Raw genomic sequence first — 15295 nt, 5'->3', positions numbered from 1 at the left:
ACCCCAGTTCAGCTGCTCAACTCCTGTGGCTGTTTGTTTTGTCTATTGCAGGGTTGTCTTAATGCCATGGATCCCTACCACTAGCCAATGGGTCTGTGGACCCTAGGTTGTGATCCCCTGGTCAAGACCATCCTGGACATTCTCTGCTGTTCATCGAGAACAAAAGAAACTGGAATTCGCACTCACTGCTTCCCCCAGATGAAATGAGCAATCAGGTGTCCACGGTGGACGGGCTTTCACTTTTTACCTCGGGCTTTGATCTGGAGATAAGGTTGGGGTGCTGCCATCCCCCTCTGTTGGATCACCAACAGCCACAAACTGGTCAGCATGCAACAAATACCATAGCACAGAGCACTGGAAATGCCGCTGCCCTACTGACCTGGTGTTACTCCTCTGAAGTTACGAGCCTTTAGCAATTGTTCTCTACAAATCTGAAAGGCTTCCAAATCAAAGCTCAAAGTAAATTTATTATCAGAGCACATGTATGTCACCGTGTACAACTCCGAGAGATTCTTTTTCTTGTGGGCATACTCAGGAAATCCAAGAAACGTAATAGGATCAGTGAAGGACCCGAAGGACCTGATCCTGGGTTGACTGATCCCAGGCACAGTGTGACGGTCATCTCTGCATTGCATTGCCTCCTGGTTTTCCTGCTGGCCATGGTGCTGATTTTGTTTTGGACCTGTCCTCATTGATAACTCTCTCTGGTGTCGCAGGTGGGAAGCCGGAGGGTGATACAGTACGGGGCTGTGATGATGCTTCTGCTGGGGACCGTCGGAAAGTTCAGCGCACTCTTTGCCTCGCTCCCGGACCCAGTCCTCGGAGCACTCTTCTGCACTTTGTTTGGTACGTTGCTGTTTTATGTTGAGATCTTCATTGTCTAACATCTGGAACAGCTGCCTGGGGTGACAGTTCGGCATGGGTGGTGTAGATTTAACGGGCTGGCTTGTGGGTTGGTTGGGGGCAAGGGTTGATGCTTCACTTCGCATCCTCTGTTGGGCACGTGGCCAAGTGGTTAAGGCGTTCGTCTAGTGATCTGAAGGTCGCTAGTTCGAGCCTCAGCTGTGGCAGCGTGTCTATGTCCTTGAGCAAGGCACTTAACCACACGTTGCTCTAGTGTCTGTGCGAGGAGTGGCGCCCCACACAGATTTCCAATCTGCGCCTCGTAAGGCATGAAAATGCCCGACACAGGCCTCTCATGGTCTGAGTCGACATTCCCTCCCTCCCTCACATCCTTTACCTTGGATCCAGTAACTGCAGGTCTCAGAACCCACTAAGACAGCGGTGGAAACGCTCAGAAGGTCGGGAAATATTACCTCTGTTCCTCTGTCTGTAGGTGCTGCCTGACCTGCTTAGTGTCTCCACTCCCTGCTGCTGCTGGTTTCCAGCAGTTTCCGTTTTCATTTTGCATCTGCAGATTTTATATTTGCTTTTTCACCGAGTGTGCTGACAGTGACAGGTGAGCAAGAAAGAGCTGAGTGACTGAGGGCGGGGAAGGGTTGGCCCATTCATACCCTTCCAGTTGCATTCAGTCTGCCCCCATCCGGGCATGGGTTTGTTAGGAGGTTATGGCCCAGACCCAACACCGAGAGATTCAGACTGAGATTTGTTTATCACGTGTACATTTTAACAGTGAAATGCCATCGTTTGCATTAACAACCAGCACACCTGGGGAGGTGCTGGATGAGGGGGTGGGGGGGAGGTGGCTGGCAGCTCACAAGTGTGCCACATATTTCGGCCCCAGCATTGCATGCTCACCATGCTTAGCAGAACAACACAGAACATACCAAGTGACAAGGCAACAGCAGCCAAAACAAGCCCTGTTCCTCCCTCCCACCCACCCACATACTGTGTATACACAGTCTTCTAACCCCTGGATTTGATTATTCTCCAGCCACGTCCACATCGCTGACCTTTGAGCCCGGAGTGGAGCCTTAGCACTTCGGCCTGTCCTCAAACTCTCCCATGTCCCTGTTCCTAAACCCTAACTCCCCTCCCTGTCTCCAAAACCATCCCCATGACCCTTAGAAAAAAAACAACTACTCTGAGCCGTGACTTTGTCACAGATCGCATCTCGTTGCCATTTTGGCGCCTGGGTAGACGGAAGTTAATAGCTTGTTGGTGGGAAGGGAATGGATGAGCACCAGGGACTTGGGGTGGGGGGTGGGGGGTTGCAGGTGTGATGTCAGTACTGCCTTGCAGGGATTACTCATGAGGTGCTGCACTTTCAGAGGGAATGTACTGAAGGAGAACAGTACTGTCCATGTTCTGCTCTTCATAAACATGAGGGTGGTCCAGCAGGTTTAGGTGGCTCGAGCAGACATGAGGTATTTTGGCATCGGCTGCAGGTAATCAGTTCTCCTGGCATTCAGCCTGTTTCCCTCGCTGGGCCCTGCCATTTTGAGGAGCTTGCTGGGGCAGAAAGTCTGCCAGTGGGAGGAGGTCAGTTGAGATATTTTCCAGTGAAGAAGCCTTTTTTGGTAATCGTAACACTTTGCTTGCAGGGATGATTACAGCTGTGGGACTGTCCAACCTTCAGTTTGTTGACCTCAACTCCTCTCGCAACCTCTTTGTCCTTGGATTCTCCATCTTTTTTGGTCTCATGTTGCCTAGCTACTTGAAGCAGAATCCCCTGGTAACAGGTAGGTCTGCCTTGTCTTCCCTGGTCCTGCCTGTCATTCCTTCTGAAACTAGTAGCAATGGGCTCCAATGGACCCTTAGTGTCTTTTGGAAACATTTCAACATTTTCCCGGCCAGGTCCTAGCACAGCTGCAGCTGCCTGAATGGCCATTTGGGTTTTGCAATTCTGAGAACCATTTCCTACCTTAAATCGGCACTAACCAAACACTCAGTTGTGGGGGTCTGGACTTGCCCTCACAAGACCACCTCAGCCTTTTCCACTCTCAGCTCTGAGCACGATCTCCGTGCAGTTCTTCATTCTCTTTATACCTCATTCTCTTTCACATTGCCTCTTCTTTATCTCCGCTCAGGCAAGCCTGGCTTGGCCATCCATTGCTCCACCTTGTTAGGCAACTGGATGCCTTTGCTGGATTCAGCCTGAAGGGCTGAGTGCTCCAGTTCAAGAGGAAGAATAAGCCTTTGCACCCATCGAGCCACGCAGGCCTGGCTTTTTGCCTAGTCCCATCTACCTGCACCGGGACCATAGCCCTCCATACCTCTCTCATCCATGTACCTATCCAACCTTCTCTAAAATGCCACAACTGAGCCTGCATCCACCATTTCTGCTGACAGCTTGCTGCACATTCACAACACCCTCTGAGTGAAGAGTTCTCTCTCAGATTCCCCTTAAATATTTTACCTTTCAACCACAATCCATAACCTCTAAAGATTTTTTAAATTGCTCTGTTTGTCCCACGTGCAACGAAACATCCAGAGAAGTGCGTTGTTTGCGTCAAATCAAATGAGTGAGGATTGTGCTGGGTAGCCCACAGGTGTCACCATGCTTCCGCTGCCCACAACTCACTAACCTTAACCATACATCTTTGGATGTGGGGGGAAACCAGAGCACCCAGAGGAAACCCACATGGTCACAGGGAGAACGTACACACTCCTTACAGACAGTGGTAGAACTGAACACTGATCATTGGTCGCTGGCACTGTAAAGCATTGCTCTGAGCGCTACATCATCATGTTACCCTTGTGGATTGCCAAGGCTTCCTGAACCCCCTCCCCTCCTCTCCGCACTCTTGCCTCCAGGGTACGAAGTTTGAGATTACTGTGCCACTTGCGTTTCAGCTGTCTTTTCTGTTTCTTTCCCTTCTGCTTTTCTTGCACTGGATCCAGTTCTTCCTCCACTCTATTGCCCCCTTGTTTTGTACTGTCTGAAACTGGCCACACCAAGCAATCCGCCTTAATCCCAGCCTCGCTGATTCAGAGGTGGCCAAACAGTAGTTTGGGAGACGTGTGCTGTTCTTTAACTGTTCCGGACATGCAGCAAGCAAATTAGTGGATGGTTCAGTGCACGATTTCTCTGATCTTGTGGGTGGAGAGGGTGCATGTATCTGAGAGGGCAAGAGTGCTCAGTGACAACCAAGGACGTTGTTGGAATTGGCAGTGTGGGCTCTCTAAATAAATTGTCCTTTTTAATGAGGACAGATGGCTTATAACACCCAGTGCGCGTAGAATCATAGGACTATGACAGCAGACCGCTACCGTGGGACTGTGCCCAGGATACATGAACACGTGCATGTGGGATGCCTACAGTCATTAGACACAATGCTTCTATGTAACCTGGGTCATAAAGTTTTGGAGCAATACAGCATGAAAATAAAACCTTCACCCCAATTGTAGTTTTTTCTGTGGTTTCTATTGCAGGTCAGTGGGACCAGGCAGAAAATGGTTTGGCACAGCCAAGAAGGGCCAAAAGGCCTGTTTTTGTGCTGTAGTTTTTTCTATGGTTTCTAATTCATCCATGCTGACCGAGATGCTTATCTAATCTAGTTCCTTTTACTCGTGTTTTGTCTGTATTCCTCTCGATCAGGGGTTCCCAACCTTTTTTAATCCATAGACCGCCCCCTGACCATTAACCAAGAGGTCTGTGGATCTCAGATTGGGAGACCCTGCTCTAAACCTTTCCTATCCGTGTGCATAAGCAAATTTCCATTAAGTTCTGTTGCTGCTGTTGCTGTACCTGCCTCTACTTTCTCTGGCAGCTCGTACCATATGTGCAGCACCCTCTGGGTAAAGAAGTTGCCCCCTTGGGTTCCTTTTAAATCCTAATTATGAGAGGATGTGTTCACTACTCTTAAGTCACATTGGAAAACAGTGCTAGATTAATTTTGTTAATGACCATACCACTGTTGAATTTGTACGAAAACAGAAAAGAGGCTTGAAGTGAGGCAGTCCCTTTTGTAAATAATTTGTCAGTGTAACCTCTCTCTCTCTCTCTCTCTCTCTCCCCGCCCCCCCCCACCGCTGCTCTCCCTGTCTCTGTCTGTCTCTCCCTCTCCCTCTCGTCTCTGTGCTATTGGACAGTATTGGTTACTTTGGGATTTCCTCGCAGGTATCGCTGAAATTGATCAAGTCCTGAACGTGTTGCTGACTACTGCCATGTTTGTGGGCGGCTGTGTTGCGTTCATCCTGGATAACACCATCCCAGGTGGGTTTGATTTGGTTAAGCACACATTAGATGACCTCGCGCTCTCCTCCTGGCTGGATAGACAACCACAGTGTGACACAGCACCCCCCACCCGCCACACCTTGGCCAGTATAAAATGAGATGATGCAATTTATTGCATGGAGTATCCACAGTCTCTGTTTTACAATAGCTGAGCACGGGATGGCTGGCAGTCGGTGCAGGGATGAAAATTGTGCTATGTTGCTAAGTACCCCTCAAAAGCCCCTTGATATACCATGGATGTGATGCTTCTTCTTGTTATCTGATTTTCCTCCTCCTCTAATGCCAATCTTTTCCATGTCCTTCCTGTGGGCCCTGTTTGTCACTCTACTCTTGACACGCTTCTCAAAACCTACTTGTTTGATTAGCTAAAGATTCACTGGATTTATTTAAATAAGGAGCAAAGAAACAAATCGTAGGAGGAACTCAGTGGGTTGAGCAGCATCTGATGTTTTGGGTTAAGACCCTGCATCCCTGGCTTGTACTTTTCTTGCCACTGAATCCAGTTCTTGACCTACAGTATTCATCCTGCACTTCCTAGTTTGGTCTAGATTCTGGCATCTGATCTCTTGTCTCCAGGTTTTAAAGAGCACCTTATGTTGCTTGCGACAAAATTTCCCTGGGAAGTAGCTGTGGGAGGCTTAACGTTGCTAAGGATATTAAATGCTCTGTTACTGTTGAGCTCAATCAGTTCAGAGAGTTTAATTCCATCTTTGCCTGGATCTCCACCCTCTGGGAGTTGATTTCCTAATAGAGCAAGTACTGTAGTGCCAGAACGTTGAAAGGAACTGGATAAAACCTTTGCAAGATGGGACTGGAGAGGGATGTCTCCCAAGAGAAGATTACTATCATATATTCATATTAACCTTATGATGTATCAAATCTTGAGTTATAGGGAAAGGGTGAGTATTCCCTAGAGAGTAGGAGAATGAGGGGAGATTCGGGATTGGATGGAGGTGCACAAAGTTATGAGGGGTATAGATAGGCTTTTTCCACGGAGGTTGGGTGAGACTAGAGCAAGAGGTCATTGGTTAAGGGTGAAAGGTGAAATGTTGAAAGGGAACATAAGGTGGAACTTCTTCACTCAGATGGTAAGAGTGTGGAACGAGCTGCCAACAGAAGTGGTGGATGCAGGTTCAATTTCATCATTTAAGAGAAATTTGGATGGGTACATGGAAGGGAGGGGTATGGAAGGCTAAGTGCAGGTCAATGGGACTATCCAGAATAATAGTTCAGCGTGGACAAGATGGGCTGAAGGGCCTGTTTCTGTGCTCTATGTCTCTAAGTCTGTGCCAGCTCTTCGTGTAATCTCATCCCCTTCTTGTTTCCCTGTAACCTCTTCTCTATCATTTTGGTTGATTCTTCCCTGACTCCCTTTCCACTGATAAATTACAGCAGCCAGTCAACCTACCAACTGACATGAATGTTACCAGAGCACCCAGGAAAAGCTCCTTTGTTACGGGGAGAGCGTGCACACAACACCACAGGTTACGAGTGAATCCGGTTTTCTTACACTGCATTATCATGAAGTGCTTGAGTAGATTGAGTTGTGGACAGGTTACATGGAGCTCTTCGTTAAGCTTTGTGTTCATCTCACTGTACGGATGTAATTGCGTTTGGTGTTTGTTGCATCTTTGGGATTGTTAGGATCCTAGTTGCTTCCCTCAGTTTGCTTTTCTCCCCTCTTGTGGGTGTATGTGTGTGTGTGCATGTCCCCACTCATGGCTACAAGTCAGAATCAAGTTTAATATCACTGACATACGTCGTGAAATTTGTTGTTCTGCGGCAGCAGTACAGTGCAATATATAGAAAATGCAATACATTACAAAAAGAAATATATATTAAAAATTAAACAAGGAGAGCAGAAATAGTGAGGTGGTGTTCATGGGTTAATTGTCTTCAGAAATCTGATGGCAGAGGGGAAGAAGCTGTTCCTAAAACATTGAGTGTACGTCTTCAGGCTCCTGTACCTTCTCTCTGATCATAGTAATAAAAAGAGGGCATGTCCTGGGTGATGGAGTCCTTAATGATAATGTGGCCTTTTGAGGCATCGCCTTTGACGATATCCTGGATACTGGGGAGGCTAGTGCCTGTGACGGGGCTGGCTGAGTTTACAACCTTCTGCAGCTTTTTCTGATCCTGTGCAGTGGCCCTTCCATACCAGACAGTGATGCAACCAATCAGAAGGTTCTCCAGGGTATATCTGTAGAAATTTGCTAGAGTCTTTGGTGCTATACCAAATCACCTCACATCTACAGTAGAACTGCAGTTTACAAGGATTATGGACCAAAAGGTGAAAGTGGAGTTGCAGTGACACTCCAGGAATCCAGTACGTGCTCTCAAACTCTTAATTAGGTATAGCCACTCATCTGCCTTACTCATAATTGCATCAATACGTTGGGCCCAGGATAGATCTTCAGAGTTGTTGACACCCAGGAATTTGAAACTACTTAACCTTTCCACTGTCAGTGGTTTAGTGGAAGGACCTTTGGACAAGGAGAAAGGCCCTTCTTGTTCTTATTCCATGAAACTGACTCAGCATGGGTGGGGAAACTGTGCATGTTAGCCAGTGGTTGTACTTTCAACCTGAACTCTGAAGGTGATAAGGTTCACGCCCTGCTGATAAGATTTGGGGGAAAAAAAATGTTTGCCTGTCACTGATTTCACCACTGAGTAAGTACTAGACTCTCAGAGGTCCCTTAATCTGGTTGAGCTATCAAGATCTTACCTGATTGTGGACATATCCGATGTCATAGTGTGTTTTAAGAGGTGTCCTGATGAAGTTATCACTCAATATCACTAAAGAGCAGGTTATCTATAAGGCCATGAGATATAGGAGCAGAATTAGGCCATTTGGCCCAAAAAGTCTGCTCTGCCATTTTGTCATGGCTGATCCTATTTTCCTCTCAGTGCCGGTCTCATGCCTTCTCCCCGTAAACCTTCATGCCCTGACCAGTTAAGAATCTATCAACCTCTGCCTTAAATATACATAAAGACTTGGCCACCACAGCTGCTTGTGGCTAAGAATTACAGAGATTCACTACTCTCTGGCTAAAGAAATCCCTCCTCATCTCCATTCTAAAAGGATACCCCTCTATTCTGAGGCTATGTCCTCTGGTCATAGACTCTCCCATCCTCTCCACATCCACTCTATCAAGGCCTTTCACTGTTTGTTGGATTTCAAAGAGGTCACCCCTCATTCTTCTGAATTCCAGTGAATACAGGTCCAATATGTGGTTATCTGGAGCTTGTTGTACGTACCTCATGCCACACAATAATGTGAAATAAATTCTGAAGTACTCCAAAGCTCAAGGTGCTATAAAAATGTAGTTTCTTCCAACTGATCTCTATCCTGTGTTTTTTTTTTGTTGCAGGAACCACTGAGGAGAGGGGTCTTCGCAAGTGGAAGATTGGAGTGTCTGGGGCCAAGTGCTTGGACAGCAGAGACACCTACAACTTGCCCTTTGGCATGAAATATCTCAAGAAATACAGACTGTTCAGCTACCTGCCCATCAGCCCAACCTTCACTGGGTACCTGTGGGACCAGTGCAGGGAGAAGGAGAGCTGTCGGAGGCGAGATGAGGATCCAGAGTCGACGGTATAGCATATAGAGAGCCGCACTGTCATCTGTAGCTGTAGGAGCTCTTCCCGTCTGTTGTGTATGTGTCCCCAACAAAGAGGACTGGTGCGTGGTGTCACGCTACCTCCCTTCCACTCCCTCCTCAACCATCCACTGTATACACACACTCTGTGTCACACACACACACACACACACACACACACACACACACATCACACACATACCTGAGAAACAAAAAAAAGCCTTTTTGAGGTTTTGATTGGGATGGGAGCAGATTTTTTACCTGTTTTCAGTTTGATATCTTCGTCAGGAGTCGTCACAAATCTGCTCTTCATCTGAGTCATTCTTGTCTGTGCTACCAAAGCTGTTTTGGGGAGTGTGTTGGGAAGCTGCTTGGACACTGTGACCCGTTTTCCTTCTGTTGAGCAGAGGGTTGGGGCACTTAATCAGGCGGGATGTGTTGCAAGGCGTACATGCTCATTGGATGTAGCAAAGTGACACATTAATATGAGAAAACCTCATGGATAACTGTAGGCCATTCAGCCCAACAGGTCTGTTCAGACAGCCTGGAACTTCACCTCGCTATTAACCCACCTCTCAATCTGCAAATAAATGCTGGCACTGCTAGGAAAGTGACAGGGTGAGGTTGCAGAGAAACTGAACGGCATCAATATTGGTGGTGCCAGTGGCGATATATGATGGGCCTTGTCTGAGGAAATATAACAAAGGGTGAACGCAGAAGGTGGTGGTTGAGGTCATGGTTTTGTAGCTGTTAGTTAGAAAACACTGGAGGGCAACACTGCAAATACTGGAAATATAAAACAGGATCACAGAAGTACTGGCTACTTCAAGCGAACTGGAAGGGCTGGTTATCTGAAATTGTTGCATCCACTGTGAAGTCCAAAGATCCACCGTATACTGTCAGGGTAGGGAATCTGCAATAGTGGTCTGATCATCACTGAGCAACTCATTCAGCTTCTCACTCATTGTGCTGTCATGGACATTTTCTGTGCTCTGTCCACCCCTTGGTGTTACTCTGGTTATTTTTCCGCAGGTGCCATCTGGTATATTGACCATTTTCAGTACTTTATATTGTTTCGGGTTGGCAGAATCTGCCTTTATTTCTTCATTTTGAAACCCCTGAACATTCAGCTTACTTATTTAGAGACAGAGCGTGGAATAGACCCTTACTGTTTTTTGAGCTGTGATACCCAACAACCCTGCCCCCCACCACCCCGAATTAACCCTAGCCTCACCACAGGACAGTTTACAATGATCAATTAACCTACTAACTGCTACATCTTTGGATTGTGGGAGGAAACTGGAGCACCCGGAGAAACCTCCCACATTCCATTGGGAGGATTTACAGGTAATACAGAGGATTTTGGAATTAATCTCTGAATTTCAACACCGTGAACTTTAATAGTGTTGCACTAACTGCTACACTATCATGGCAGTTTTAAGATTTTGGAATTAATCTCTGAATTTCAACACCGTGAACTTTAATAGTGTTGCACTAACTGCTACACTATCATGGCAGTTTTAAGATTTTATCTACTCTCCACCTCCCCCTCTGAGAAAAAAGGTATATCTGGATTTTTCTGTGGATCTGTCTTCTATTAATTCATGTATTTGCCTTGATCAGAATTCATCCACATGAATCTTGATTGACCTCAGTGAGGTACTTGTTCAGTCATCACCACAGTCTGTTTTAAGCTTTGTCTCATTGTTCCTTGGAGCTTAAATGCTTTCCATCGCTCTGGCTGCTTTCCTCTGCATCCCCTCGCCAGTGGTATGAATGAGTGCTGAGTCAGTCAGAAGTGAGACTGTGGGCATTGGGTCTGCTGTCGGTTTGCCTCACCCATCACAACTTCATGCTGAATACGCTTATCCGCCTGCACTCTAGTCCATTCAGGTCTCTCTGCAGGGCATTTAACTTCCTTCTCGTGCTTCACATTGGCTGTTGTCAGTTTTCAGTTGATAATCATTTGAATCACAATGGAGTGGAGGGGCAGAGGGGGAAAGCAGAACAATAGGAGTGTTTACGTCTATGTTAGATCACCCACCTGGGCCTAGTGGGTTGATCCTGCTGATGTTGACTCACCCTCCAGGCATACATGTAATACCTTTACTGCTTTTTCTATGCTATTCTAGCATCCCTAGGAAGCTGGGTAAGATTCCAGAAGGTGGGGAATCACTGTGGCAAGGCTGCTGCACTAGCTACATTTATTTGCCTCGTGTCCTTTCTCATCTCTTTAACCAGAATCTTGCCTGTCACCAGTTAGCCATTGGGCAGGGACTCTTGGACCAGCTGATTTGCGGCAAACTGAAAACATCTCCCAAGTTCTGCCCTTTGGGACCTCCCTTCTTAATGCCTTGTTGGCTGAGAGATTTGGAGAGCGAGGCCAATACTTATCAAGATGGACATGACAGAGTGATGTTTGGAGAGGGCTGTTCTCCATGTAAAGTTAATCTTCAGAAAATGACATAAGTGGTGTTGGAAGAGAGAGAGAGAGTGACACACACACACACACACACACACACACACACACACACACACACACACACACACACACACACACACACACACACACACACACACACACACACCTGCACAGATGTTGGAGCTTTAGCCCTGATGCAAACTGTGATACAGTAGGACTTGCACAACATGCAATTTGGAGATTGTTGTGCAGCTCTGAAGACTCATTGCAGCCCTATGTGGGGGTGCTTTGGAGTGTCTTAACACTAGTGCTTATTATCCATATGTACTTTTGAAATACATGCCTTCTTAGCCACCTGACATAGATTTTCAATGCTGTGGAATGCTCCCTTCAAGGAACGTTCCCAAGTGTTATTGAGCCTCAGAGGCATCGTTGATTAGGGAGCACTGATTACTCCATCGGATTGCAGGAAAACAAAAGGCATCTGAAGCCACCACTTTGTCCAGTGACGTGCCATACCCTGGCTCGGATTGATTAGGATTCAGCATGGTGTGATGCCTTCTGCTGTGGAAGGACTCCGCTAGGAGGAATCTCACATGAAGTCCCTCTGGGAAGCAAACCAGTGCCCACAGTTATGAAATGAAAATATTCACAAAAGTAAGGGTTTCATCCCTGTAACACGTTTCTCACCTTTGGGAGTGTTTGGTCGGAGGCATTGGTCTGTATACTGTGGCGACTGTTGTAGTGTAGGAGCCAGGGGAGTGATTATTGATTGGTCAACACAGATAACACTTGCAGAGGATTCACTACAAGGGGACCCAGTGTATCTGTGGGTCAGGGATTGAAACGTTTCAGAGGATAGGTGGGACAGTTTGTGACCCAGTAACAAGCAGGTTGGATCAGTGTCCCCAGTGATGGATGTGGAGGAAATTCCCAAAGGTTCATTGCTGCACCACTCAGTGTTTCAGGGGTGGGCTGACCCTGGATGCTGGAACTCAGTTTCAGGTTGCTTTACCATCTAGACTGTAGCTTTGCACAGTTAGTCCAGGCTTTCGTTAAGTATGTAAATAATATATGTCTATAAATATATATATATAAACCTGTGGGTATTTTTTTTTAACTTTTCAGTTAATGTTACCATGCTGCTAGGGGAAATGTGGGTTGGGGTTATTGGGGTATTTCATGCTCTGATATTGGTTTGGTTTGTGTAAATTGAGAGCGTTTCACTGGCAGCAAGTGTATGCTGTACTCCCGTTGAGTTTGTTCCTGCTGGCAAGCGTTGGTCAGGGGACAGCATGGGACTTACAACATTGAAGTTACACAACAGGCCCATGCTACCAGAACCATTGATTGTTCTGCATTATTCCCTGGCCGTACCTTTCCCGGCCTACCGTGGTCCTGTGTAGCCTCTGAAGCTGACATCTTCGAGGGCATAAAGAAGAATAAAGTGTTTCCCTGGGGAGATGGGTCCTCATTGAGTGGCTGACAGCGTGCATCAGTTTTGAGACAATGCTGTCATGTGTTCTGTTCTACAGTTAAATGTATTAGGGAGGCACTATCCCAGCAACATGCTATCGAATTTTGACCCAAGGCTGAGCAAAGGCCTTTCCCAGCCTCACAATATCACACTTGCACCAATTCCACTCAACCCAGCTGAGGTCAGTATTTGTGTGCCCAGCTAGCAGAAGTAATTCTTAAGTTGTTTGGTGATTTGTTTAGTATCTTCTTGGGGTTCCTTCCTTTGTGACCATTGCTGTGGTTTGCTTAGGCAAGGTCACAGTGTGGCCCTGGGGTTCCCACTTTGCAACTGGATCGCAAGGTGGCGGTGGGGTGCAGGCACTGAGCTGAGGCCTGGCACTGGGTGTGGAAGCAGCCCCACTGAGAGTCAGCATTCTGTCATTCATGGGAAACAAAACCTGGCCTGGGGGTGGGGGGGGGTAGTTGTGTTAAACAGGCCCAAGTATTCTTGGCCTGTTTGTGGACAGTATTTTGTTTTAATGCTCCACTCACCGCTCATCATTCTGTCTATTCCACGCTTCTCAAGCGTTGCTTGAGAGTAAAGAAAGAAAGGCAGGCATAAAATGGTACCCTTCCCCTGTCCTGTTTGCTACCCACTGGCAGGAAAGCTGTCAGTTTCAGGCACCCACTTTTGCAGTGTTTAGTTTCAATCCAGGTGGATATAGTTGCGCCTTGTGTTGTCTCAAAAGCTGCAAGGGTTGGTTAAAGATTGCTCTGTTGCTGCCTGTCTGCTAACAAGATAATTTGTGCTTTTGTTTTGTAACCCTGTGCAATATCAGCACATAGAAATGCAGATAAATTTCAGGTGTATTTTTCTAATGTTGCGTCATGAATATGTGTCAAATCTATTTAAATACCTGTGATCTCTTTGCAAGAATTTCACAGGCTATTGTAACATCGTATCTGTTGATCTCATTCCAAGTTGGTTCAATAATTAAAAGAAGAACTTAGCAATGAAGCTACTTCCTTTCCGCATTTTATTTCCTGTCTTTCATTGGTACTATTGGTTAACTCCTGCCAGTTCTCTCCAGTGCAGGGCACCATATGGAGAGGGTGGGGGATATCTTATTAGGGATGGTTCCATAAGGTGTGGGCGTTTAAGCCCCTAAGTCTTCTGTATCATTAAGTTGGATCAGGATTTTCTCGAGTCAATTTTCCTGCCGTTTCTTTCTATAACCCTCCATTACCTTAGTGATTTGAAATCTACACTCGGTAGCCGCTTTATCAGGTACACCTGTGCACCTGCTCATTAATGCAAATATCTAATCAGCCAATCACGTGGCAGCAACTAGACAAGGTCAAGAGGTTCAGTTGTTCTGACCAGACATCAGAATGGGGGGGAGAAATGTGATCTGAGTGACTTTGACTGTGAAATGATTGTTGGTGATAGACAGGGTGGTTTGAATATCTCAAACTGCTGATCTGCTGGGATTTTCCTAACCTTTTTTATGATGGAGCAATACCATTAGGCATGAGTTCTGAGGACCCCAGGCTGGGGACCCCTGCTCTCGAGCTTGTAGAGAATGGTGTGAAAAACAAAAGAAAAAAATCCAGTAAGCGGAAGTTCCGTGGGCAAAAACACGCTGTTATTGAGAAAGGTCAGAGGGGATTGGCCAGACTGGTTCAAGCTGATGGGAAGGCAACGGTATCTCAAAAAAACATGGGTTACAGCAATGGTGTGCAGAAGAACATCTCGAAACACACAGCATGTGAACCTTGAAGTGAATGGGCTCCAGCAGCACAAGACCATGAGCATCCTCTCAACTTTAAATGTGCACATGGATTCTCTGTAGTAAGGAGTTACAAAGGCTCACAGCCTTTGAAAAGAATAGACTGCCACCTTATTCTGAGTCCTTGCCTTTGCTTCTGCGTATTCTTTGAGAAAAAAAATCATTCTAGCATTTACACTCTCTCACTCGCTAAGAATCTGACAAGTTTCAGTACGGGCTTCTCCTTCTCCAATGAGAGAAATCCCAACCTGTTTAACCTTGCATCTTAGGACAACTCCATACCTGAGATCATTCCTAGTGACTTCATCAGATTACATCTGATGAAATAATATCTTCCCATAAACTGGCAGATCAAAGCAGTTCACAATGACATAGATGCCATCTCGCAGATGCCTTGTAACGTTGGTAATAAAAATTCTCTTTTTTTAATGTTCCAACCCCCTTGAAATAAGGTCCAATATTCCCTCGGTCTTCCCTGTTGTGCAAGTGCTTTGTTCATGTTATAGGCAGCCAACCTGTTTGTGCTGGGGCTTTCAGAATCAGAATTGTTTAATATCACTGGCATACGTCGTGAAATTTGTTAACTTTGTGGCAGCAGTACAATGCAATACATAATTTTTTAACAGTCAATTACACGAAGTATGCTTATCTATTGTTAAATATGTAGTGCAAAAATATTGGAATTTTTAAAAAAAGTAGTGAGGTGGTGTTCACAGGTTCAATGTCCATTCAGAAATCGGATGATAGGTTGGAAAAAGCTATTCTTGCGTCGTTAAGTGTATGCTTTCGTACCTCCTTCCTGATAGTAGAAATGAGAATAGGGCATATCCTGGGTGATGGGGATCCCTAATGATGGACGCCCCCTTTTTGAGCCACTGCACCTTTA

At 46.2% G+C, this 15295-nt stretch overlaps 1 protein-coding gene across 1 annotated transcript in view; it reads left to right on the top strand.

Annotated features, from left to right (window-relative positions):
- The window catches only part of LOC140201831 (solute carrier family 23 member 2-like), a 116616-nt gene extending 102979 nt beyond the window's left edge, over nucleotides 1-13637 (top strand). Inside the window, exons 13-16 of the mRNA XM_072266539.1 lie at nucleotides 717-846; nucleotides 2505-2642; nucleotides 5024-5119; nucleotides 8512-13637. Of these exons, the coding sequence (XP_072122640.1) occupies nucleotides 717-846; nucleotides 2505-2642; nucleotides 5024-5119; nucleotides 8512-8741 (594 nt within the window). The 3' untranslated portion in view covers nucleotides 8742-13637. The remainder of the gene's footprint in view (nucleotides 1-716; nucleotides 847-2504; nucleotides 2643-5023; nucleotides 5120-8511) is intronic.
- The last annotated feature ends 1658 nt before the right edge of the window (nucleotides 13638-15295 follow it).

This window comes from Mobula birostris, chromosome 8, assembly GCF_030028105.1.
Source record: "Mobula birostris isolate sMobBir1 chromosome 8, sMobBir1.hap1, whole genome shotgun sequence".
In the NCBI taxonomy this organism is placed as follows: domain Eukaryota; kingdom Metazoa; phylum Chordata; class Chondrichthyes; order Myliobatiformes; family Myliobatidae; genus Mobula; species Mobula birostris.
Note: the sequence above shows the minus strand (reverse complement) of the source record. Positions and strands in the feature narration are given on the sequence as shown.